Here is a 26,954-nt window from a genome sequence, read left to right as displayed (position 1 = left end):
TATGCAAGAATAATTCTTTGTAGATCTTTACAAACATTCACAGAAAGATTTAAGCAGGCTTTTCTTGTGCAGTCTTGCAAAGAATCAGAATCTTTGTCAGAACTTGTATGAGATAAATGAGGATTATTTGGAACTATGAAACATGCAGAGCTATTCTAGTAGAGTCCAAGAATAAAAACATATGGATTTGGAGAAGAACATAATTTTTCCCTTTAATGATTCCCAGAGTGGCTGGTACAAGGGATTACTGCTACCTCATTTGTTAGTATTAGGGGTGTAACAATTCTGAAATTGAGACTGAATGCAAATCCAGTCATAATACAAACATCAGCAGTGTGGGCTCAGGGTTCCTTCTTTCCAATACCGTGATACCCATGTGAAGCTGGTTATGCTTACTTAAAGGATACTAGTCTTGTTAAAGTTGTTATGTTTAAAAATCTTTCAGGTAACATCCAAGTGTGATCAGTCTGGATATTTTTTCTTTTTCTTTCCTTCTGAAGTTCAGCTGAGCATGCTTACAAAAGATAAGCTGAAATATTGTGGTTTGTCATATCAAGGTCGAGAGGGACTCCTTGGCACAACCTCCTGCTTGCAGGACACCTGCAGTCAGTCATGAAAAATTCAAAACTCCAGCAACTTTTCTGCTATACAATAAAGCATATCTTGTGTTTCGCCTCTTACAGGGTCGTGAGGGTACGATGACTCAAATCATTTTTCATCTTTTGTTAAAGGGTTGGGTCAGGTTTGTGCATGTTAATCATCTCTTTAACTACAAATAATTCATAATTGGATTGTAATAAAGATTGTGCCAGAATCTATCCATCTATCCTGGTGAGGACATTATCTGACTTATGGTGTGATCAGGTCAGACTCCACCAAGCAAAATTTATCATAGCAAACTCACTGCAGTCCAGCAGCATTGCTTCTTCTTTGGTGGACTACTTCCAGTGATAAACAATCATGTTAACTATCGACCTTTTCTGAAGGAGAAGCCCATTTCTCAAACAGGCTGGAGAACAAAGATCCTTGAACTCCAGCTGGATCCATTTGGGACTGGAAGTAAATATTTTCTTTTCTACTTTCTCATTTAAATAAATAGAAAGCTTTTTTTTTTCTTTTTTTTTTTTTGGATCACACCTTCAGTAAAGTTATTGGACTCCAAGAGTTCAAAAAGACTTAAAAGACTTCTGCCTTTTAATCATTCGAATGCAAATAAATACGCTCATTCACAGGCTTTGAAAATATCCCTTGATGGGTTTTATGTTGTGTCACTGTAGTTCACATGATGTGTGTTTTTGTGTTTCTGCGCCAGTGTGCCCACCAAACACTTTGATGGTATCATTATTTATATCAGTCATTATTGTCCCATGCCTGATTCATTTTGTCATTTGCGTCACTGGAACAACCGCCCTTGGCTCACATGTTGGAGAAGCTTGGCTTCTCCTCACTGGCCTTATGGCTGACAAATGACTTTGTGAAAAGTGATATGGTCTCCCACAGCAAAAAAAAGAATAGAAATTGAATCCTGGCCTCTGTCGGCAGTCTCATCTGTCATCTTTTCAATATTGATGTCCATTATGTTTATGGATTATTTGGCTGTCTTCTGTACTCTGGCCCAGCTCGCCCTGTCAGATCGGCCACTTGGGGCAGTGTCCCTGTTGATAATGTCATTTTGATTGATGGGTTTCATGGTTTAATTGTCAGCACGGTCTAATTTTAATGGAGCTCCCCACACAACAGAGAGATTACATCTTAGATGAGGCCGGGTTCAAACTGTGTGTAAGGTTGCACTGTGATGTTGATACAGTGATACTGTAGGACAGATTCTGTATCATCATCCCAGGCCATTATCAGCTACTTAGCTCATGTTCATTGCTTCCTGTATCACTTTTCATGGATCACATGTCATTTTACGGGAAGAAAACAGCCTTCCGTTAGATTTGTCACACCTGCCAATAGGCATAATTTTCCTTTGCTGGCATGGTTTATTTTGTAGCATGTACGCATGTTCTTTGGCACACAACTACGCATATGTACAAGGAGTTATTCATTGGGTGCTAAAAACATTAACAATGTCTAATACAACAGCTCTGCAACTTGATTAAGTTTATGATGTTCACTTTGAAGAGGTGCATAGCTTTTACTATGAAATTATCAGGATGACAAATCTCAAATGTGTGCTGGTTTTGGTAAGAATTAGTAACACACGGCTAGCTTGCTTAGCATAGGCGCCAGGATAACTTGTTAGCTGATAAATTTGATAGAGAGGAATGGAGGCTCCCACACTGATGCTTTGTTCTGCTTTTGGCGCTGGTTAACAAATGCCAGGTCCCAAAGGCTCTACAGTTAATCATAATATCCATTAGTGTTCAACTCTATTCTAGTAGTGATGCAAAATTTGGTATTGATCCAATACCAAGTAAATACAGGGGTGGTGTTGCCGATACGAATACTTTTAACTTATAAAGGCAGCTTATGTACAAGAGACCAGTGTGTCATCAGTAAACTAAGTCTGAATACATTTTAAAGAGCACTAAATGACTACAAAATACACTATTCACAGTTTTTCCTGTTTTGAAACTCAGTTTTTTGGAGACCTAGAATGTAAATGCATGTGCCTGTAATGTACTTTGGCTCAGCGTCTGTCCTTTTAAATGTGCTATACAAATAAAAGGGACTTCCCACAAAACGGCTATTATGTTAAATAATTCATTTTCTTTCATCCATTTATTTTGCTCTGCTTCTCCAGTTCAGGGTCACGGGGTGTGGGGGGTGATGCCAGTCATAGGGCAAGAGGCAGAGTAAGCCACAGACAGACTGGACAGGTCACCAGTCTGTCGCAGGGTTATTACATGGAGACAGACAATAATTCACACGCACATTCACACCTGCAATCAATTGATAATCACCAATTAACCTAACCTCATGCATATCTCATTTATTTCAATATCCAGATATAATCTGTAGGTAATCAGTCAACTATGATGATCAATTACACATTAACCAATGCTGAATATCTAATATGAGTCACGACTGAAACATTACTTTGACCACTATGTGAGCTTCCTGGATATTTTTTGCCTCTCTGAAAGGACTCTGCCGGTAACCTCTGTCTCTGTGCTGGAGGTTTGGGTCAATCTGAGGGATCCCCTCCCTTTTTTTGTTGTTTTTCATTGATTTGTATAAATTGGTGGTGTTGCAACCGTAGCAGATGGCCTTCCTACACCCACTGCAGTTCACTATGTTTTCATTTGTAGCCATAAAATATCTCCACAGGATGCCCGTCTTTCATTCTGCCATCATGCTTTCTGCAGTCTATCTGTTCAGCACCGCCGAGTCATGTGACAGCACGACAACAAAACACAGCAGAGCAGGCGAGGGCGAGGAGTGAAGCGTGCATGCATGATGTGAGAGGAGTGGTGTTTGCCCAGATGTGTCTGCTTTTTAAAGAAACAGAAGCAACTAAAGTATCAGTCACATCACGATTTTTTTGGATCAATCTGCTTCCCCCTAGACTCTAGCTCAGGGCACCAAAACTGAAGGATTGCAGGACCGCATTGTGTTGCTATTGAGCAACTGCAGTTTGCGACTTATTGTTGACTGATTTGAATTTCTCAAGGAGGCAGACCACTAAAGTCACAGATAATCAATGTTTTTGTCTAACTGCCTGACCCACTGTACAGGACGTCTCTATATGAGTTATTTTAGTTCCAGATGCTTCTCGAATGTTTCCAATTTGAGAACTTGTTCATAAGGTTTTAGCATATTCAAGTGTTTCTAAGTCCAAATGTCAAAACAACATGGACACTACAGACAACATGGGTGGTATTTAATACTTAGATTGTACAACATGTTGATGGCTGTTTCCAGTATATAATTGCTTTGCTTGTTATAAGGGTTACTGCTGATAAATAGCTCATGATATTACCATTAATTCGAACCACTAATCAAAAGTTTCTTAACATTATAACCTTTGATATATTTCACTGTGTGCCAAAATTTTCTTAGACTTCCCAGGGATTATTTCTGACTTGATTAGGCATCATCACAATTTTCACAGTAGAAAACTCATTTTCAGATTATTCTGACACCACATGAAAGCCCAATTATTCTGCTCTGAATCCTGTCCTGAAAATCTGCATGATAAATTATGCAATATCATCTTTTGATATTACAGTAAAAGGCCAAGACATCCTCCCAACTTAACCGAATAAAATAGGGAGTTAGAAAAAAAGTGCTGTAAACATGTTGGAGCTGAACTCAGTCTAAACCTTTTGAAGAATCGTTCTGTAATAATAGCAAAATGTGGGGTCTGCACTGTGTGTTTCAGCAGCCACATGTAGGATACATCAGCCTGCATCTCTCTCTCATCCCTCTCCACTATGCTCCATCTCTCCCCAGTGTGTTTGCAACCAAGGTCGTAGTGGTCCTGCTCTGTTTTCCAGGGGTGTGTGGGCTTCATTCATCATCCCTATGATAGGCGCGTAGCTTGTGTGTCTTTGTGCGTGCTTGTTTGTGTGTTTGTGTTTGTGTTGGTGTCTGTGCTGACGCGAAAGTCTGTGCTGGTCTCTTGTTCCCTCTGTACGCTCACTCAAACGAACAACCCCGTCTCTGTTCTCTCTTAATCTCCTTCTTATTTCACTAATGTAGCTGCATGAAGGAAGATGCAACTGCACCACACTGCAGTAGAGAATATGCTCGTGTAGGGAAAGAGCTCGGTTATATAGAGGGAGAGAGCATGGAAGTGAGGAAGAAAGAAAATAAGAAGAACAAAGAATACAGAAGTAACACTCTCCCCACTCAAGTCAATAGTTAGTAGAGGTGCTTTTGGCAGCCGTTACAGCCCTAGGCCAATATCAATAGGTCCGTATCTGCTTGGCACATCTGGGCGATGCAATTTGTCCTCTATTTTCGTTTGCCAAAGGACTTGAGCTCTATCAGGGGAGCGTGAAATCTGAATCAGACTGAGACAGAGATGGTTGTTTTCAAGTCATCACACTCAGAACCACCGTTACCACCCTAATCTGGACTGCTGAGTATTTTTAAGACCACATAACCCTCTTTCACTGAGTCTCTGCTAAGTCTTCTGGCAAATACTAGCCCCAATGTCATGTGAGGGTTTTTTTAGTAGGCATAAAGCAAAGGCAGACGAATTATCCCAGCATCAGGATGTCCTATCTCAGCCACGAAAGCCTGTAGCTTATTCAGAGGACCCATTATGGTCTCTTTACAAATGTCCATCTTCTGCTTATATTTTGCTTTACTATTCAGTGCCTTTGTGTGCATTACAACAAAAGAATACCTGTTAGGTAGCTCCATCGCAACATTTCTATTGAATGCATTTAAATTTAGTTCACATGCTAGTTCTCTGATAGGGACTTTGAACAAGATTGTCTCACAAGGTGTGTTTCGACTGAATGCAAAGTGAATTCTAGATGTGCCATCATTCACTGCAAATGAAGCCAACAGAAAGACACGCAGCAAAAATAAGCGCATGCAAATTCACAGTGGATGGTATGAATTGAATTGAAAATATTTTAACTGGAATGAGTAAAGAACATGTTGTCCCGGTGCTTTATGACTCCAGTTCATGAGCGTTTGTAGATAAAAACAAAATGAGCACGGTCTGGGGGAAAATTATTATTAGAGATTTGAAAATGTGTGTGCAGTGACAGAAAAGCACAGTCGGCGTATATGTTGGTAGTTAATATCGACGTCTGCGCAGCTGACCTATGTGCTGTCGGGGGTGAATAAACAGTGCTCAAATTTGCACCAAAATGGCACCATTAGATTGGAGTGCAATGTTCCTTTTGTCATAATATTCTCATACAGTCACATGCATGAAAAATGATCGCGGTTAACTGTTAGACCTCAAATGCAATTCACCTAGAATCACAAATACTGTATGTTTCAGTTTGCATTGCACGGTGGATTTTCCTGCTTTTATTTCACAAGTTACAGGAGCTGAACAAATTGCCCAGTGCCTGCTTTCAGCACAGTGACTCAGCCGGCTGCTGCAGTTAAATGAGCTCCAAGCTTGTTGCTGGTGTCCTCCCTTGCAGCAAACCTTTCCCATTTTCTACGGCAGCCCGGAGAATGCATAGCTAGCACCACCAGTGGAGGGATGAGTTCTGTCGTGTTTTTATGTGAAATTGTGTGGATGCATGCATGGCTAATCTCCATACACACCAGTAAGGGGATTAAGAATACTCTCTAACCCCCCCGGATGAAGGTTCACAGCACCTTTGTGACTGATCCACCATTTTTGACTCCTCTGTCATTTTATCTCTTATCCTGCTTATCTCCCCTTTAACTCAAATTTTCGGTCTAATCTCTTCTTCTCTGCCTGGTAACTTAATCCTAAATATCCCTTGCCTTTTCTTTCTGTCTTCGTCTCTCCTTTTTTCCTGTAGTTTTACACAGAATCTATACTCCATGTGTTTATTTAGCCTGAACTGATTAAAACAAAAGGAACAAAGGGAAGGCAGGATTTGTTAGAGATGAAGGTGAGGCTATAGGATTGTACTCACAGAGGTCCAGGCGTGGATCAATATTAGGTGATGTAGGAGCCGGTGGGGGGTGATTGTGGGGGCAGCAGAGGGGCTAATCATTTCAGTCATTACGCAGCCGTGTCTCCTGATTCCTGGGATTAGCAGACACAGAAACAAGGGAGATGTTGTGTGAGTGCTACAGGAGACTCTATCAGGGATTTGGAGAGTGGAAAACACTGCCTGTCCCAAGATGCTTTTGGTAATTGTGTCTGCAGTACTCAGAATGGGGATCTGGGGAAAAGTGCGTGAAGTTTTTGGCTGCAATGTTAGGGGAGAAAAAGGACAGAAAGAAGCAGGCAAGGAGATAATACTGGCATCTGTGCAATGCATGCACATGCAAGAAATACGAGCAGGCAATACAGATACGTGCATGGGCTCTCTCTCTCTGTCTCCCTCTCCTTCTCGCGTGTGCAATTGTGGGAGAGTAGAGTCGTGGGAGAGCTTACATGCTTGCCTGCCCACAAGCCTTTATGTGAAGCTGATCATTTGACAGAGTACAGAGAGGCTGGAGAGGCTGGCTAGTTCTGTTGACTACAAGAACTGAAGATTGCCTGTGTGTGTGTGTGTGTGTGTGTGTGTGTGTGTGTGTGTGTGTGTGTGTGTGTGTGTGTGTGTGTGTGTGTGTGTGTGTGTGTGTGTTTCACACACCAAAACATACATGACAGGTGGAAATAAAGGAAATTACATTCACGTCAGTGGTCAAAGAGTCACAACTGGCTAATTCAATCAGCTGGAGTCCCAGTACTGACAATACACTAAACTCTGATGTGAGACAAAACCCAAGTCCATATAATTGAACTGCTATGCGCTGTTGAACACTTGAGAACAACACTGACAGCAGTCCTTGGAAGTATATGAATTAACAGACATGGATTCTTTCATCCTTGCATCTGTTAATGGGCTTTAAAGGGGAATTCAGCAGATTTTTTTTTTTTTTACATGTGTGTACTTGCACTAAAGTGCTCAGCCTGTGATTAGCACGTGTATTGTATACATTTCTCTGCATTAGGAGAAAAAGTCTGAAATAATAACCCAAGTGATGCATTCCACAGATTTACATCATGAGGTCTGCCTTACACACAGAAAAATGTGAAAAATGTGGCAATTACTGGAGCAAGGAGGCTCTATAGAAAATATTCTATTGAGTTACATCATGCTAAATGAAAATCCTGGGTCTTTGAAGCTTGACTTGTACCAGAAGGCGGAGGAAATTTGTTTTAAGATAAAAAGTTTAATCAATACAATATTTAGTAGCTAAAAAAGAAGATAAATGTGTACCTCATAGGGTATACATTTTAAGTGGTAAATTGATTGGAATTTTTATAGCATATTTTATTCTTCCTGAGCTCTCAAAGCACTTTTAATTGAATCCAATTTGTAGGCAGGTGTGATATTTTGTCCATTCCATGTACACTATATATGAGAACTGGATAAATACACATAAATATATTTACAAGAAATTTGTACTGTACAGTTAAACATTATAACTTTAAAGGGGAGCTTTATTTGCATTTTTTTAATTATTATTCATGGTTTCTAGTAGACTGGCTTTGGTACATGCATTTATAGTTCAGAGTAATCCCTATTTATCCTATACTGGGCCGTAGTGCAGCCCCTCAGTTTATTCAGTCAGAAACAAGCTGTTAGAGCGCTCTGTGAGCCAACTTTCTTCTGATTGGCTGTGCCTCTTCAACAAAAAGTTTGAGGCTTCTGCACTCACAGCCAGAGCTGTGTGTATGATATGACCATATTAAGGATATCTACTCTCACATACATCAAGCTATCGTACAGATGCAAGAATATTAAAAAAAAAAAAAAGTATGAATCTGAGCTTTTATAGCAGTATGAAGCCAGAGCTTTTGGCACACAGAGATTACTTGCATATACGCTGAAGCTGCTACTCCTGATTCTATAGGAGCAAGAGTGGAAATTTCTAATGGTGTTATCACAGGTACGCCGCTGTGGCTGAGAGCACAGAAGGCTCACACACCTTCTGTTCAAACTTTCTGCTCGCAATGCGCAGCCAATGAGAGGAAAGGCTGCAGAGATTAGAGAGCTGAAACATCTTGTTTCAGATAGAAGGTGAACCGAGGGGGCTGCACAAAGGCCCAGAATATGATAAATAAGGATTATTATTTTCAACTATAAATCATGTAGAACTACTGTAGTATAATCTATGACTAGCTGGAAATAATATCTCCTGTGACAGACCTCTTGCCCTATGACAGCTGAGATCCTGAATTGGATAAGCAGTTAAGAAAACAGATGGATGTATGGATGCCCTCTTTATGTTCAATTAGCTGAGAAACATAAGATCAGTGGCATCATTTCAAATTGTGATTTAACTGAAAGTCATTTTTAACTGAAAAAAACTTGTATCCAAAGCTTATGTATTTAAAACTAATGTAAAGTAAGTATACTATTTGTTGATTAGGCTAAATTCCAATGTGCTGTTTTATTTTGTGTGTGATGATCATATTTTAGAGAAAGGCATTTCAAAGTTAGCGTTCAGAGGAACTTCAGAGGAACATGCCATGCATGCAGGTGAAACATGTTGGCTACACTGCTTCACATTTTGTAGTCTTGCCAGCCCTGCGACCTGAAGGTAAAGCTGTGAATTCAGAATGTCTTTTCCCATGACTGCAAATGTTCAGCATTCAGAGGACATTCTGCCTCACCACTATGGCTGCTTTCTAACACCTGCATCAGACGCGGCTTCAAAAGAGGGGAAAAAAAAAAAAAAACACCAAAAGCAAAGGCAGGACATTTGAAAGGAGCTTAACATCCTCAGCAAAATAACTTTTCACTCTTGTAGGCTGCATCGTGGGATTGGACATAAGCAAAAGGGACGGACAAAGCTGTTGGGATAATCTGACCAACAGCAAGAAAACTCAAGCTGAGAGTTATGGATAAGGCACTTCATATGTATAACAGTCAAACAAAGCAAACTTAACTGACTTTGACCTTAAAATAAGAGTCAAACCCAACTTAAGCCTGAGAGTGGAAAATCAGGTTAAACCTTTCTACCAGAGTTCTTTCCAATTCAATCCAGCGTGTCGCGAGGGATCACAAGAAATAACAAAAGTTTCTGAAGGGAAAATGAAAGACGGGACACAAGGGAGCAATGCATGGTGGCAGCAGCGTGGGCGTCTGTGCATGTGTGTGTGTGTGTGTTGGGGAGATTAAAGATATGACATGGGGAAATGATGCCAAGTTCCACCTCTTCGTCTTCTTTTCCAAAGTTGTTCTCATGGGCCCTAGCAAGTTTAAAAATAGAGCTTGTCTAATGGAGAAGAGGGCCGAGGGGAAAGGAGAAGAAGTGCGAAAGAGCGTGCGGAGACTGGAGGAGTCCTCTGTGGTAGGAGAATGTAATTTGAGATTGGCCAGATTACTTTTTTTTTTTTCCCTTTCTTTTCCCTTTCGGCCGCTCATGAGGCGTGATATGCACCGGTGGGGTCCCTAAGCCACTATAAGCCTGACGCCAGTACCTACACCGCCGCCAAAGAGTCGTTGCACTCTCAGTGCGAGAAAATCAGCAAGATGAAATAAAAGAGGGCCTCCGAAGAGATCAGCAGGGATTTGCGAGAGATAGATGAGAGTCAGGCGAGGGACTCGAAAAGGGTGGAGGAAGGGGGTAAGAGTGAATGGATGAAGGAGATAGCTTCGATGGGATTATGACGGGATATAGCAGAATGTAAATGCACTTGTCTGCTTTCTCATGGTCACATTGTGAGAGGTTTGTACTCACTCTGAAAGAACCTGCTGGCTTTTAGACAACAAGCGAGAGAAGAAATGGCAGCAGCTGAATCAGTCATCACGTTTTCCTCTGTTTCTTTCTGTCACTTTTAGGAGGAGAGGGCTCAGCTGAGACTGGGCTGAAGGAGACGTCCACCTGTGACATTTGCCAGTTTGGGGCAGAGTGCGATGTGGACGCAGAGGATGTTTGGTTAGTTTTCACACCCAAACACATCAAATGAATCCTTGTGTCTGCCATTTTTAGGACCAAAGAGCTCATGCCATGATGAGACATCTCTCTGTCAGTCCACTATTTACAAGAATCCATATATATCTCCTGCAGTATTGGTCAGAATTTAATCAAACTTCCATACAGTGATCACCTAATGGTGCCTCACCCAAATTGGTCTCAAGGTCATGGTCACAGTTTGTTCAATATGGGCAACCTTTGACAATAAAAAACTTCACACATTACAATTACCATGGCAATGGGTGGTGAGTCAGATAAGCTACTGTGTCAGACATTCTAGTTTATCAAAGCTTTGTCACATAAATCACGTTATTTTCATCTCTTTTGAATTTTCATCAAAATATACCTCTTATGTTTGTTATTTGAAACATTTTAGCAAGTTTGAACACAAAGAATTCAAATAAGAGCCCTTCTTTATCCTGCAGACACTCAGCGCTGAACACCCACTGAGGTTTAGTGCATGGCTGACCATTTCATTTAACCTCAATTACTAGAGCAGGGCAGGGAGAGAAAGGAGATTTTCGCTTATTCTGGAAATCCAATTACTATCCTTACAGGACTTGGCAATGTCAGGCCAAAAATGACTTTGACTTACACAAGAAAAACTAGTTCAGTGATGAAATAACGTTTGTCATAGATTTAACCATTTACTGCAGATGAGATGGATACAAGTAATGTGTTTTTTTGGCTCGCCCACACGCATTAGCAAGGAGACAGCACTAAAAACATCCTCAGGGGTACATAAAAACATGCGTGTTCAGAACCCAATTAGAAGGAGGCTCGCCTGTTCTAGCAAAAGCATCAGTGCTTTGTGCAGCATGAATGAGGCTTAAATGAACCGACATTACAGATTTGGTGTGGAACACCGTCAGCTGGTATCAGCAAAAAGGAAGGTAGTGCTTATAAGAAATCCCAGATGTACCGCTAGAAATTAGAAGTGCCCTGAGAGTATGACTCTATCAAACTGCTTGATGTAATGGAAAGATAATGTACCCGGGTGTGCAATAACCGTAATGCCAAGGAACAGCTTCATGATGCATTCTGAGTCTTGTTGCAAATACTGAACAGCTGGAGTCCACTCTTCTCGATGCCTCCCACTTCCACAAATGCACCTTAATTTCCGCTAAAGCACATAAATTGATTTATTGGCAATTTCTTAATATCCAAAGGGAGAATCCATAAGGTCACAACAGCAGAGTGCACTGTCAATGTTTTGTGCACAGATGACCAAAAACATTAAAGAAATAAGAGCCTTGAGCATATTTAGCACAAGCTGAAATAAAGACAATTATACTTTACATAATGCAGGGGGGAGGGGGGAGACAATAGAAAAGAGAGGCAGCCAAAGTCAATAATGCATCTCGTTAAAAAAAAAGCAGTTGACATAAACAGACATATGAATATTTCAGTGTCCTTTCTTGTAAAAACAGAAAGTACAAGTACCCTTTAATCTTTCAAAAGCCCCAGAGGTGTTTTGATAAGACTGTTTCTGGCGAATAATCAGAAAGGTAATTGCAACCCAACAGCAGGTAATTTTCATCAAACAGCACCCAACAACTGGCATACTATAAGATCATTTTGATTAAAATGACAGGTTATTCCAATCAGGAGGCAGCTGAGTTTAATCAAACAAACCGTCAGCTGATGAAACAATGAGTGGAGAGAGATGAAAGTAATCAAAGACCAGGTGAGGCTAAAGTAGTGTGATGTGTAATGTGTTTTTCTTATTTTCACACAGGTAATGCATATATAAATAATTAAGGAATGATGTTCCTCTGTAAATTGTTTGCTGCTACTTAAAGTGCCGCAGTGCTTACAGATATACGGGACTTGAAGTGGGCTGATAATCAGAATGAAGTGGCATCTTGTTGTCACTTGATTATTGAGTTTGATGTTTATTTCTTGTTAATTAGCGCTTGCTAATTAGTGAGGTTAAGTGGTGCTGATCTGAAGGCTTTGTTATATGTGGACACACCTACATTAACTATTTCCTCCTGTTACCAGTTTTAATCCAGTGCTATACTCCAGGGCTGAAACGTGACGCCAAAGTTTCTAAAACCGCAGCTCCTTGAATAACCACTTAAAGCTGGCTACAGAAGCTCGTACCTCCTCACAGACTCCCATGTTAAAATACTTCATAAACACTTTTAATTTCTGGCTTCATGACAACTGTGGGGAATCACACTCACTGTATTAAGGTTTAAAGTTATGTTTGAATGCAGCTAACTGTCTGCTACATTTAACCACTGCTAATGAACATGTGACATGCATTTGCTGGTGCTTTTTTTTTAGCATTTTTACTGCAGATTCCCCCGATTCAAGACTGGGAGGAGACACAAACCCAGCCTCAGTCTCATGGGGTCACAAGCTACTGTACCCCTGGTGCCATTCCCAGGCCTGGATAAATGGGAGGGTAGCATCAGGAAGGGTATCTCTGCCAAATCAAATCCATCCACTGTGGAAACCCCTTTCAGTGTTAGGAAGCACTGATCATTTACTGCTCCCTTTTTATTTAACGAAACAGAAACTTTTGGACACTGCTCGGATCATTTTCTCTGTGCTTTTAATTGCTATCATACAAACTGAACATAACAGATGAACGTCAGCTAAAGGCAGTTTTGTGTTATGTGCATATCTGACTGCACATATTTTCCTGTCTTAATGAATGCTAGTACTTTGTACCAGTTTATGTTTTGATGGCTCCCTCCTTTTCCTCGAGGCGATACATTACGGTCTGTGCTTGGGTAGTGACCATCAGTACTTCTCACAAAGCACTGAGTTGAGTGCACTGTACTCACTCACCCAAATGGTGATTTCAGACACAACCTTTGTCTGTGCAGTATATGGTGAAAGGAGCATGTATTTTATAACATTACACCAGATTCATTACAACATGCACATTATAACTTTATACAACAGAAGGCCATTTGTTGATGGTACCTAACGAAGTAGTTACGCTCACTGTTCATGCAGAGGTGGTCCTTGCAGACCCTGCCAACAAAATCTGACCTAAGAATGTTGCATTTACTGCTGCAGTACTTGCAGGTCTGGTGGTTGGAGTATTTAGGGGCATGGAAGAGGGACAGCCTCAAACCACACAGCCCAGTTTGGGGTGTGACTGTGGTGTCACCAGAAAGGCTAAAGGGCATCAGCACTGGTGGTCAGGCTGTCAACAGATGAAGATGAGCTGCTTCTGGAGCTAATGTAGCTGACCTCTGGTTGCTGGCACCCCTGAACACCTGAACACCTTGATTCTGAAATCTTTCAGAAACTGGACATTCACACCAAGGGCCCTTCCAGTCCTGCCTCTACATAACCCAGACATTTATGAGGCTGATGTCAGTGTTGCAAACTAACTGCAAACTGCATCCATTTCCTCTTGGCAGAGAGTCCCATGTCACTTGGCCTGGAATGTCCTGGTTTTAGGTGGGTGGGACAATGTCAGGGTCTGCCACGTGATCATCTTCCTTCTCATCATCATCACCGATGGCAAGGTGGGCTAGCATGACAACAGTCTCCCTCCTCTTGCCATAAACAATCTAAACATTTGCTAAAAGTTAACACACAAGCAATAAAACAACTGGTATAAGGTCATAAACTGACAAAAAAATCATTTCATCTTCACTATTTATAGCTTTAAAATGTCTAGAAATGTGTTCAAATTTTCTCTGAGAAATTATTATTTTTTTATATTATTTTTCAGTGTTATAAAAAACTTTGCCAACATTAAAAATAATGTTCAAAGCTGTATTGCCTTATTTGTAAAGGAAATACACTAAGTATCATTTGTTTATCATTTGATGCATCGGGCATATGTCCAAAAATGGTCATACCAAATTAACTCTATTAACTCTAGTTTATGTGTTCAGGACTTATGATCAAATGAATGAAAACCACATGCTTCTTACCCTGACAGAGGCGCGGTACTGGGATCATATATAAAGTGTGTGGAAATTACCAAATATAGTCACTCGCCCGATAAAGGGATAACTAGGCATTCTCTTAATCAAGCCAGCTAACGTTAGCCGGTAACAGCACTCTACTTTGTCCACCAAATATGGTAATATCTGTCTTAAAAACAAAAGATGGTTTCCAGTACTTGCAAATGGTCACTTGTCCACAAACAAAGGATATTATGGAGGCTATGTTCAGGTTTTATTTTAAGTCTGAAGTTTTATTGTAAATTTTAGCTAACTAGAGTGGTAAAATCGATCGATATTACATAATGTTGTACTTTTGCTCCTGTTGTTGTCACCAGGTCAGATTAGGTGATCACAGAGTTGTATATTCTTACTGTAAGTTAGTTCGTAGACATGGCTACAAGACCCCAATCAACCATAGCTTGGCATGTGGCACACTGGTGATTATTTAGGGGCCAGAGACCAACTGTGCCATTTGTTGTTATGCAATCAAGCGCGCTGTGTACTGTCGTTGGTTCACACAATGGCAAATCTGATGAGAAAAGGAAACATTTTTTTTTATGTGTTATTGTGAATATTGGTCCTGCTGCACAATGACACTATGTGCTTAGAACAAGCAATTGTTCCAATCAGCCCTGATGCACAAGGTCTCAACTTGGCAACAACCCAAACAGCCCATCAGTGCTTGTTTTGTACCAATTTTCCTGTCACTGTTTTTTTTTTTTTTTTTTTTGGCTTTGGTACAGGAACACAACTTCCACATTTATAATTTTTCCTAAAAAGCTGTTATTGGCTCAGTTGCTTTTCTAACTGTGGTTACAGCCACCACGGAGTCAGCCAGCAAAAATCTAAATTTATGTGAAACGCCGATGGAAAAGGATCTGAAATGTGTGCAGCAATTCAGAGGTCCAGAACGAGACGAGATGGTGAAACGTATTCTAGAAGCACCTTCAAAAAAAAAAAAGCTTTATTCCTCAAAGTGCAAAGAAATCTCAAGACATTTGCAGTCGCTGATGGTGATGACAGCATTCAGTTGCCTCGCTGAGAAAGAATTCATCAGTTTGCTATTTGCATGTTCATGTTTGTGTTGTTTTCAAACCTGATTATTATTTTTATACATTCTGACAGTGTCAAAGAATACACACATGCCTGTTACACACATAATGAAGGGTTATTTTCATAATGTGGTTAAAAATGATGCTTTGACTTTAGTTGAACAGCTTGGTGGGGATAAAATAAAAACTATTTCAGCTCTTTTCCTGTCCAAGCGAAGTCCGTTTGATTTTTTTTGTTATCATTTCTGACTCACCAAAACATGCTAGGTTAAAAGTGCCCTTGATCAAGGCATTCGCTTATGCAAAGTGTCCGTGGTTGCCACATAGTGGCTGCCTACTGCTCTTACTTACTATGGGTTAAATGCAGGGAACAAATTTTTCTGCAGGAATCAATAAAGGCAACATTGATTTGCCATAAATCTGTCTTCATAAATCAATCTCCTTCTCTTCATTGATTCAGAAAAGAAAAGGAAAAAGTGCTTAGTCTTTCTCTGTAGTTTGCAAGAACCTCTTTTGGGTAAACTTTATTGCACTTGTTCCTGCTGTATCAACGAGCCTTGGTATTCTTACTCCATATCTGTATTCTGGAGGCAGACAGCAGGCAAAAAAAAGACAAATTTGCCCATGAGGGATCAATAGAGTGTCACAAAAAACCCATTTAGATCCATTTGTGGTGCAAAACTGTAATTACCCTGAAAAAAATCCATGCTTTCAAACCCATCAGTAACACCCATCGGTGTTGATAGAATTAAGGAAGAGGAGGAGCAGCTAGTGAGCCGGTCATAGCGAGGGACACTCGCTGCATGAACACTGGGGTTAGAGGTCCTGAGAGGGGTTTTTAAAAGCCAGTTCTCATCTCTTCGTTGAAACCCATTCTGTGGAGAGCAAACCACACCTCCTGCATCGGAAACCAGAGCTCTGCTTTTCTTTATCATTCTTCTGCTTTTCGATATGGTCATTTCACATCTCTCTGTGGTTGCTTTTCTTTGTACTCATTTTATTATTCTATTTGTTTCACATTCCTTTGAAGTGCTTTTGTGGATCTCTGGAGTGTTTTAAGTTTCTTTTTTGTCATTTCTTGTCTTTTTGTATTAATTCTGTGACCTTTTTATAGTTTTTATAGTGTATCTCTTTGTGCATATTTTGAGTACTTTTGTAGTTGATTTGCATCCCATTGCAGAAGTTTTGAGGGTTTTTTTTTTTTTGTTAACATTTTGTAACAGTTTATAGTTCTTTTGTCTGTAGGTATTTTGCATCTCTTTGTAGTTTTTTAGTCTGTTTTTTTTATCATTTACATCTATTTATAGTATTTTATGTAACTTTTCGTAGGCTTTTTTGTCCCTTTGTCACTTGTCATCTCTTAGTCTCATCTCGTAGTTGAATTTCTGAGTCTGTTTTTGGTGATTTGACTTGCAGTTATAGTGATCTTGTAGGTTGTTGTAGGTGTACCTTTTGTGTTATGGTATGTCTTTGAAGTTGTGTTGCACTTCTTTGTAGAAGTTTTGAGTTTTTGTGTTTTTTTTTTTATTTGTTTTTAGACTTTTTGAGTCTATATTTTACATCCAGTTATTGTAATTTACTGACTTTTCACAGACTTTGTTTATACCTTTGTCACTGCTTTGCATCTCATCTTGGAGGTTTTTTTTGATTATTTACATCTGTTTATAGCAGAATGGGCAATTAATACTTTGAAGGGGCCACATGAGAAACTGGGAGTGTTGTGGAGGGCTGCATCAATAAGCTGAACTCAATTCTGTTCAATATTAGTTTCATCTCTTTATAAAGTGGTACTGGTAAGAGTTGATGTTACAATTAGGCAATGAAAATGTCAAATAGGCATAGTAAAAACACCAACATTTTATCACTAATTTATCAACATTCCCAACAAACAAAATGTGCATGTTTTTGCAAAGTTTCAAAGACTTTTGACTTTATAAAAATTGCTATTTTGCTTCTAGTTAAACTACTGCATCTCCAGTTTCAGTTCTTTTTTCTTGTTCAATTAAAGACATCTAGTCTGTTTTGGGCTCGAAAAGGTGCATTAAAGTCAGGTTCAATGTCTGAGGTGGAATAGGAAGGACGGTTGCATCAACAGCAAATGCAAGATCTGCCTTTCATTCTGCATCTGAGAGCTCTGGAATGTTCTTGTTGTTCTTCGTACCTTTTTTAGCACTTTGCCAAGGCTGACCCACCTGACAGCTGTGTGGTAGACCATATCACCATGTTCAGAGGCATGCTCCTCCAAAAGTGCAACAAAGTGTCTGAATCACAGACAGTTTGTTGCACTGATAAAGCAGTTTGTCCCTGATAAAGTTAACTATATTAATTATAACATCAAGCGCGTGATTAATTTTTAGCACTGACTTACACAACACTTTCTGATGTATAATTTAATACAAAATACCGGTTTCAGTGCTGGGTTATGTTTGGTCATATTATCTTGCATTCACTATAAAAGTTGAACATTAGCCATCGGTTGGAACACCTGCCAGTTTGTCCCATTTCAGCCCCAGCTCTTTCATCACCCCACGTACAAAGATGAGTAACTGGGCTGTGTTGTGGACATCACAGCTGTCGTCCAGAGCCAAGAAGGAAAAAGTCTAAAATAGCTCACGTTCTAAAACTCCAGATTTAATGCAATATCCTTGATCCATCTTGTTGCGGTTTACGTGGAAACATATTCTCAAATGTTTCATTTTTCCTCAGGGCAGAGTCCACCAAACACTCTTTGATAAGCTCTCCATAAGAGAATAGGTTGCTGTTTTTTGTGGGAAATCCCAAAGCTGGTTTTCACTGCTCCATCCTTGGATTTGTAAAGCTTGGTAAAAAGTCCTAGTTTCTTTTGTAGCTTTGCTAGCAAAGATTCAGCTGTATTCATTGTATTCCTCTGCATGTTTAGTCTCGTGATGGCAATTCAAATTGTAATCCTTAAAAACAGCAATCGGCTTTCCACAAGCACACTGCTTTACCTCTGACTTCAGTAAAGAAATACTTAGAAGTGCATGCCCTGTTAAAAACTCTACATTTTGCATCAGTCTTCTTTTTTTTGTGAGCTTTCGTACTGAGAAAACTCACATCTCTCATAAACGTCTGATCCAAAGCATTTAAAGTGAAGCTGCATTCGCTTGCACGCGTGTACATAAATTTAAAAACAAATTATAATAAAAATAGCAGTGTAGCATTGTACTGTGATTTCCCACGAAATCAAAAAAGCAAGAAAGAAAGAAAAAACTAAGCCACTCTCTGATGAAGAGTTTATTAAAGACTGTTTGATAGCTGGAGTGGGACAAATTGCATGGTGTATAGTTATTTGTATATTTATTTGGGCCTGTCAGGGACAACCAAAGGGCCAAATGTGGCCCGGGGGCTGTACAGTGTCCAGGTGTGGTTTATAGGGATGTTTGTACAGTTCATTTGTCCCTTTGTCATAGTTTTGCATCTCTTTGTGTAGGGTTTGAGCCTATTTATGGTTGTTTTATTTCCACTTATAGTATTTTTGTAGATCGTGTGTTTTTGATGTTGGCTTCCATCTTTTTGGAGACCCTTTTTGTGGTTATTTTACATCCCTTTATAAGCATTGTATAACTTTTGTAGTCTTTTTCATATTTTTCGTTGTTTTGCATCCCTTTGTGGTCATTTTGCATCTCTTGATGGACATTCGGATTTCCTTTCTTACATTAAATGTTAACAGTGACTTACAGCCCAGAGATCAATTTAGTGACACAACAGTGTTGTCATTTATCAATCTGTAGTTTTGCTTTTTTTCATGCAGGCATGTTTTGCCCCCTGTGGAAATAGGTGTGTTATCCAGCTCTGCTCTGACAAGCGCAGTCTGCGAGTACATCTCATGAAGATAACACATCTCATCCACCTGGATAATGAATGTGTTTATGTCTGTAAATAGCTTCTTCTGCTTTGTGACAATCTTTTCTCTTCAATTTGTTTTTGATCCAACGCCTGTAGAAGTTGTTTGCCTGTGCCCAGTATGCCTGTCTAGTAATCCATGAGTCATTACTGGACTTGTGACCTTTAGTGCCCCAGAGTACTGCAATATATTTTTAGTGTTTGTGTTTGTTGGGTTTTATTGTATATTTTCTGTTCTTTTTTTTTCCCCCTTTTCCTTTGCACTGTAACATTACTGTTTTTTCTCCCTTTGTCTCCACATCTCCTTCTCTCGGTCTATTTGCCTCTCACGCTCAGTTTTTTAAAGGATTACAGTGAAATTTGAGGCTAAGGATTATGAAAATCAATGCTGTGTTCAGTTGCAGTGAGGTTAGCTGCTAAGGATTTGTACACAACATGAGGCAGTCAGTGGATGTGTTGTCCTCAGCTGCTGTAAGTGTTGAAATGTGTGTAAAGTGGCCTTTTCAGTTGGGAGCCCGCAGACAGTCTGGAGGTGGGGAGGCTTTGATGGGAGGGAAATTGCCAGAAACTAATCAATACTACACATCCTGCTAGGAAAGTACTCTCTCACACACTTTGTGCACAGGCTCGGGTATAGTTCACACATTTGCACACACTCTGCTACCTTTCATTTAACACTTCTTTACCCCTCTGTATCTCTAAGCAGAATGTGTGAAGGATGGTTTGGTGTGTGTGAAAGAGAAATGGGGAAAACAAGGATTGTCACAAAGTGAGAGCTGTCTTGTTTATGTATATGAGTTTTTGTGCACGCCTGTCTGCGGGTTAGCACAAGGATGTGTTGACGCACTGCAGTCTGGCAGTATAGTGCCTATTGTGGAGAAAGTGAGAGGCCTCATTAAAAATGTATGGAGCCCAGATATCAGCCACCGACCAACTGCGGCCTCTCGGGATGGACAACACTCGGAAAGCTCTCCTATGATCGGAGATTGGCGTTGTGTATGTTCGCATGTATATGAGTATGTTGTTAAGCCTATGTTCTGTAAATGCTGGATATGTGGAAACTTCCTTTTGGCTCAGAAGCTGTGAAGATTGTGCTTTGATTCTTAGTCTTGCTGCTTCCTTTCATGCTGAAACTGTTCCCATTTAGATACTTCTTATGATAATGCAGCCACTATAATTGTAAGCCTAATCTTGTCTTTAGGGCAGCTTTTGCAAAATTAAAGTCTGTGCTGTATAATTTTTAAAGGTTAACGCAAATGACAAAAATTATTTTTTCCTCTCTTGCCTCTGGCGGTAACTCGCTATGCAGAAAATCTGAGCTTGATAACTCAAGAGTCCTGTTTGTAAAATCTGGATCCACCTTAATACATTGGCACGTGACTCTTAATTGTCTTGATTATAGACTGCGTATAAAAGATGGTCACAAACATTGTGATTTCACCCATTTGGTTTTTAGCATTATGGCCGTCGCTGTCTCGGCTCCAGATATAATGCTAGCAAGCTTGGTTAGCAAGGTGCATGCATAGACACAGATACCTGCTGATAGTGTCAAACAAAATACTTTCACTCACCAAACCTGGAGCACAGACTCACTCAACAGCTGTTATTAAAATCAAACACACATATGTTATTTTTCATTGCATTAAAGATGTTCCAAAATACACCAAACACCACACATGAGACGTCCAATTCAATTCTATTTTATTTTATTTATATAGCACCAAATCGCAACACTCACCTCAATGTGTTTTATATTGTAAGGTAATGGCCCTACAATAATACAGAGAAAATCCCAACAATCATATGTCCCACAGTGCAATCACTTGGCGACAGTGGGAAGGAAAAACTCCCTTTTAACAGGAAGAAACCTCCAGCAGAACCAGGCTCAGGGAGGGGCAGAAATCTGCTGGTTCCGGTTTGGGGTCAGGGGAGGGAGACAGGACGAAACACACACTTTTCAATTGTTAGTTGTCATGTCTACGTGATGAAATCAAGTTGCCATGTGAGAAAAGGCAGTTTTTGGTATTTCTGCGTCTGCTTCATTTTCCCGCCTCAGAGGTTTCCTCTTGGTCTTCTCTAAGTATATAGTCCATTGTGTGATGGAAAAACAAAAGAAGTTAAAAACTAAACTAGGTCATTAGTTCATCACTTATTAATAAAACACATACACCGCTAACTGCATGCTAGCTTCTTTAGCATGCTGTACGATGTACTGCTTCAGTATTTGACTTCACTCAAGAGGAGTTTTAAAATAGCATTAGCTGCTTTCAGTTCACACACATTATCGCTTAAATGACATGTGGAGATCCACTGGTATATTTTATAAAGCCAGCCTTCATGTTGTAGCAGGAGATGTCAGTGTCAGGATTTCAGGCAATTTAGCACATGCTACAGTGTGACATTTCTTTTTAGTTTTTATATATGAAAATCGAGCTAACCAGCGAGAGAAGGTTGTGGTGCATGCACACCATCAGCAAAAGCAGTGAACAGAGGGTGATTTTTTTGTTATGTTGGGTTTTTTTTCTTTTTTTTTTTTTTGACAGCCATATCAAATTTTGCAGAATGTCATAATGACTTTGTGTCAGCTCTGTCTGTTATGCATAGATGCAGACTGTTATTTTTGCACCCCTAATTGAAAGCAAAAACAAGCCTTTTTTTTGTCATTGGTGAGAAACGACATTTGGGATCACAGCATTACAGTCTCATTGAGCAGCCCTCAGTAGTGGCAGGTCATTCATAGTTGTGGCAGCTCACCTTCAGTGTCATGTGGGATTTTGGATGTTGGCAGCCTTAACATAACTGCGTCCTCTCTGATGCATAACGAAGCCTTTCTTCACATCATTCTTACTTTGCTGATCCATCATTACAACAGTAGCTGAGCGCTGCCACACTCTGCTGCACGGCATTTCAATCAACATCAATGTCAGCAGTACGAATCATCATGGCTGATTGTGAAGGTGTCTGCATATGTGTGTGTGAGTGCATGCATGTGTGTGTGTGTGGGCATCTGTTTATGTGTTGGCGGGCGCCCATGTGGGCGTGTATGTAAATGCTGCTGTAAGACAGCTGAATGCCTGTGCTTTACCGAGAGCTTGGCACCAGGGGAAAATGAAAAGGCCAGGAGAATAATGACAGATTTATAATTACAGAATCTTGCGTTCAGCGCTACTCAGCAGCAACTGTCTGGGGAAGGCAATCTGGCTGTAATTTTTGCTGATCAGGCCTGTCACAGACTTAAGGGTCACACTAATGCCAAAATACACACACAAACACACAAATATGCAGGTGCGCACGGTGTTTCGCTCTCACTGTCATTTATGCAGATGTCAGCCCTGGAGAAGAACACAAACAGACACACAAACACAGAGCGTCTCACACTGAAATTTAATCGAAAATTGTGGCGCGCCAGCAAATTGCCTGGTTAATTTGCGAGAGCTAAAAGCCTCAAGTAAGCTCCTGATTCCCGGAGAAATGGATGTTTTTCAGTCTGCCACAAAAACACAGCGGGGACGTGAGCTCAGTGGAAGAAAGTAACAAATTCATTATGTAGAGAAAACAAACCTGATCAATTTAAAATTTGAAAGATCAGTCATTTTAACTAATTTACTCCATTTAAAGAAATGCAGGTCGCACCTTGTGACGCCAACATGACGGTTGCTTCAGACTCTGCAACCAATCATTTTCTGAATTTCTCAGCAAACCTGAGTTTAGTTGAAGGATGTTATCTTAGCTTGTTATAAAACCATAAAAAAGCTGTTCACCGTTTACAATGACTTTTCTTCACATGCTGTTTCAGTGTAAACTATAATGGTGTTAGCATTTAAGTTATTATTTTTGTTTAGCTTATTTTCAGTCTTATCTAAAATAAATTTCACATCTGACAGCTTGAATTGTGTTTATGTGCTTTTTTGTGTGTGTGTGCACGTGTGCTGTTTTCTCTGCAACATTAAAAAGCACTGCTTTGTTATCTACAGTTCTTTCATTATTAATTGCTTCCTGCCTTTGTAAGAGAACATCATTTGTCAGTCAAGCCCTCGGTGCGGCCTCTTTTTTTTTTTTGCAAAAGTTAAATACATTTGCTATTGTGTCAGATTGAATGAACCAAAACCCAGTTTGAACAGGATTACTATGCACGGTCCAGCATCCTGTCTGAGTGCAAATGTACTTCTATTTTTTCTGTCTTACCTTTAATCCCTGAATGAATTTGTCTCCTGGAGCCAAACACATAAAACAGTCTCTCCAGAATAAAGATCCTCTCATTTTTATTAATATTTTAGATTTAAATTTTAACCTTGATAATACAGAAAATATCAGAAGGTTTACCACTGTAATATAAGTTATATTTTTTTCTTTAGGTGTGTCTGCAACATCGACTGTTCCCACATCAGCTTCAACCCAGTGTGCGCCTCTGATGGTCGTTCCTATGACAACCCCTGCCAGGTGAAGGAGGCATCCTGTCAGAAGCAGGAGCGCATCGAGGTCAAGTACCTGGGCCACTGCCACGGTCAGACTCTCGAACACACACTAACACGCCGAGTCTGAAAAGCACAACAACACTTTCACAAACTCAGCGGAAGCCGTCAATCTGCCTTTCTGAGCAGGTGTTTGCATCACGTCGGAGTGAAAACACGGAGGCAAATGAGGCATCGTGTGGAGTTAAACGCAGGCAGCATGATTCTGTATCTCCCTTCAGCTGTAGTTCCAGCCACATTTCATAATTACAGAAAGTTTCACTCAATCAAATTTTGGAATAGCGCGGAAAGATAATCCTCAAAACCCCTCATTGCTTCCGCTGCCACATATACAGATAATTTTACAGAATGCTAATCCTCCTTTTTTTTTTTTAGTGTAGTATCTTTTATTTTGGTGCACTATTTCCAGGGATAAAGTTGTTTTATTAATCTCGGTGCTTTAATCTGTAAAGTGAGTCCTAATTCCAATACATATAGAAGAAAAAGACACACAAAAATCCTTCTTTTTAATGTGTTTTTATTTGATTTTATGTTATTCAAGGTCTGTTTGGTTTGCAACTTAAAATCAGATTAGCATATTTTTTTCTCTGGCCTGGAGTGCTTTCCCAGGTTTGAAACTGTTTGCTGTAGAACTCTCTTTTGCTTGAATATAATGGAACTAAATGGTATTCATGTGGTGCTCAAAGTGGCAAAATATATACATATAGTTATAGCTTTGAAAAATGGAGCAATAATGTCCTCCTTAAGCACCAGATGTCCACTGATACTGTTTACTGAGCTAAATATGCTCTGCCAGTCATGGCCTTGAAGAAGATGTAACTTTCAGTCTAAATTTTGTTTCAAAAAGCGAAAGGCAAAAAGCCATCTTTTAAGGCTATCACAGTGATATGAAATTCAACCAAATTTAAACTGTTAACCAAATCATATTTAACCTTGAAGCAATTTTCTGTTGATTAGAGGTCTAAAAGATTATGTAAATGGTACGTCAGGATAGAATCAGTCTAAATTTGGTTCAAAATGTCAAGTTTTGTGCATTTAATATGTGCATTGAAGGACATATCCTGGTTAAAAATGAAACCAAGATTACTCACAGTGTTACTGGAGGCCAAAGTAATGCCATCCACAGTAAGCATCTAGTTAGACACTGTTTCTAAGATTTGTAGGGCCAAGTACAATAACCTCAGTTTTATCTAAATTTAAAAGCAGGAAATTGGAGGTCATCGAGGTCTTCCTGCAGTTTAACTAAATGATGTGTAATTTGGCCTCACCTATAGATAAAGCTGGGTATCATCTGCATAGCAATGAAAATGTATGCTATACCTTCTAATAACACTGCCTACGGGAAGGCTGTATAATGTAAATAGAATTGGTCCTAGCACAGAACCCTGTGGAACTCCATAATTAACCTTAGTGTGTGAAGAAGACTCCCTGTTTACATAAAAAAATTGGAGTCTATTAGGTATGATTCAAACCACTGCAGCACAGTACCTTTATTACTTACGACATGCTCTAATCTCTGTGATAACATATGGTCAACAGTATCAAACACTGCACTGAGGTCTAGCAGGGAAAGCACAGATATGAGTCTACTGTCAGAGACCATAAGATAATTTGTAACTTACCAATATTAGCTAAGACAGCTGGGTCAAGTGATGGTTTTTTAAGTAATGATTTAATTACTGCCATCTTAAAGGCCTGTGGTACATAGCCCATTAATAGACATAGAATGATCACATTTAAAATTGAACCGTTAAGTAATTGTAGGACAGTCTTGTACGAAAATAATTTACAAGTGGTTCAACAGAGATTGTGCTTTGGACAAAGCACGTGAAGATTATGCTATGAAATAAGTCATTATCTAATAGCTTGTAATTAAATGAGCTATGCAGATTAAGCTAGACGAAACACCTCTGTGCATTGTAAGAGGAAAAGGAAGTGATACAATATCGCAATGACAGTCAACACCACAGGAGAGCGCCACTCAGTCAACCAGTTTCTGCTGCAAGTTTTGGATGGTAGGGTCAGAATTTGGCATAAACAACATGAAAGTATGGTTCCATCCTGCCTCGTATCAACGGTTCAGGTTGGCGATGGTGGTGTAATGGTGTGGGAGATATTCTCCTGGCACACTTTGGGCCCCTTAGTACCAACTGGGCATCATTTAAATGTCACAGCCTACCTGAGTATTCTTGCTGGCCATGTCCATCATCATCATCCACAGTCTATAATCTTCTGATGGTTGCTTCCTGCAGGATAATGTAGCATATCCCAAAGCTCAGATGATCGCAAAGTGGTTTCTTGAATATGAAAATGAGTTCATTGTTCTCAAATGGCCTTCACAGTCACCAGATCTCAATCCAATAGAGCAGCTTTGGGATGCCCAGTCAAAACTTACTGTCCTCACAGGCTAAAGCAGCACACTGTTTCAGTGTTTAGCACTAACACCTCTTAGACCAGAAGGTGCTGGTCCTCTGAGGTCTTTGCAGAAGTGTTGGGGAGAATAAGTGTCCATCTCACTTTCCACTTTATTGTGGCTCTATTCTCAGCCAGTAACAGACTTACTGCAGCCTGAGTCTGTCTACACACTTTGTGGCTGTTCACCACTACTAGCATTTGCTTCTCTGTAGTTGCAGCTAATTCTGTCACACACTGTGAGAGGCTCACTTCCCACAACAAACCCACTAAGTCAGATTGAGTCACTCACAAGATGCAGTTAGGCTCTGCTAAGATGTTGACTGAAGCACTGGAGACAGATGAAGTGCTGAGGACTTCATTCCTGCTTTAATTACAGATTTATTGCTGCTTTCTGTGTGCGCTGACCTAACAGTAGCTGCTCCGCTACTGTACATGAAAGAGTTAAGATGATTTGGACTGAGAGCATTAAACCTTGCTGTGAGCACTTTTATGAAGGAATTATTTTAGGGGCTATTTTCTACAATTTCCAACCTAAACAAGAATGCAGCTACGTCACATTACAGCTCAGCTGAGGGCAGCACCATTTACTGTCACAGGTAGATGAAGGCTTCCTTTTGCAGAGTGATACACCTGGCAGGTGTAGTTTGGTAGAAAAAAAAATAGCTCATACATAAACTGTTTTTTTGTTTTTA

General features: G+C 39.9%; 1 protein-coding gene across 1 annotated transcript in view; it reads left to right on the top strand.

Moving 5' to 3' along the window:
• Nucleotides 1-26,954, top strand: part of tmeff2a (transmembrane protein with EGF-like and two follistatin-like domains 2a) — a 140,686-nt gene that overhangs the window by 99,129 nt on the left and 14,603 nt on the right. The window contains exons 5-6 of the mRNA XM_030758562.1: nucleotides 10,401-10,497; nucleotides 23,731-23,879. Coding sequence (XP_030614422.1) covers nucleotides 10,401-10,497; nucleotides 23,731-23,879 — 246 coding nt within the window. The remainder of the gene's footprint in view (nucleotides 1-10,400; nucleotides 10,498-23,730; nucleotides 23,880-26,954) is intronic.

This window comes from Archocentrus centrarchus, chromosome 21 (assembly GCF_007364275.1).
Source record: "Archocentrus centrarchus isolate MPI-CPG fArcCen1 chromosome 21, fArcCen1, whole genome shotgun sequence".
NCBI classification, from domain to species: Eukaryota; Metazoa; Chordata; class Actinopteri; order Cichliformes; family Cichlidae; genus Archocentrus; species Archocentrus centrarchus.
This window is presented reverse-complemented; position numbering and strand designations above follow the sequence as displayed.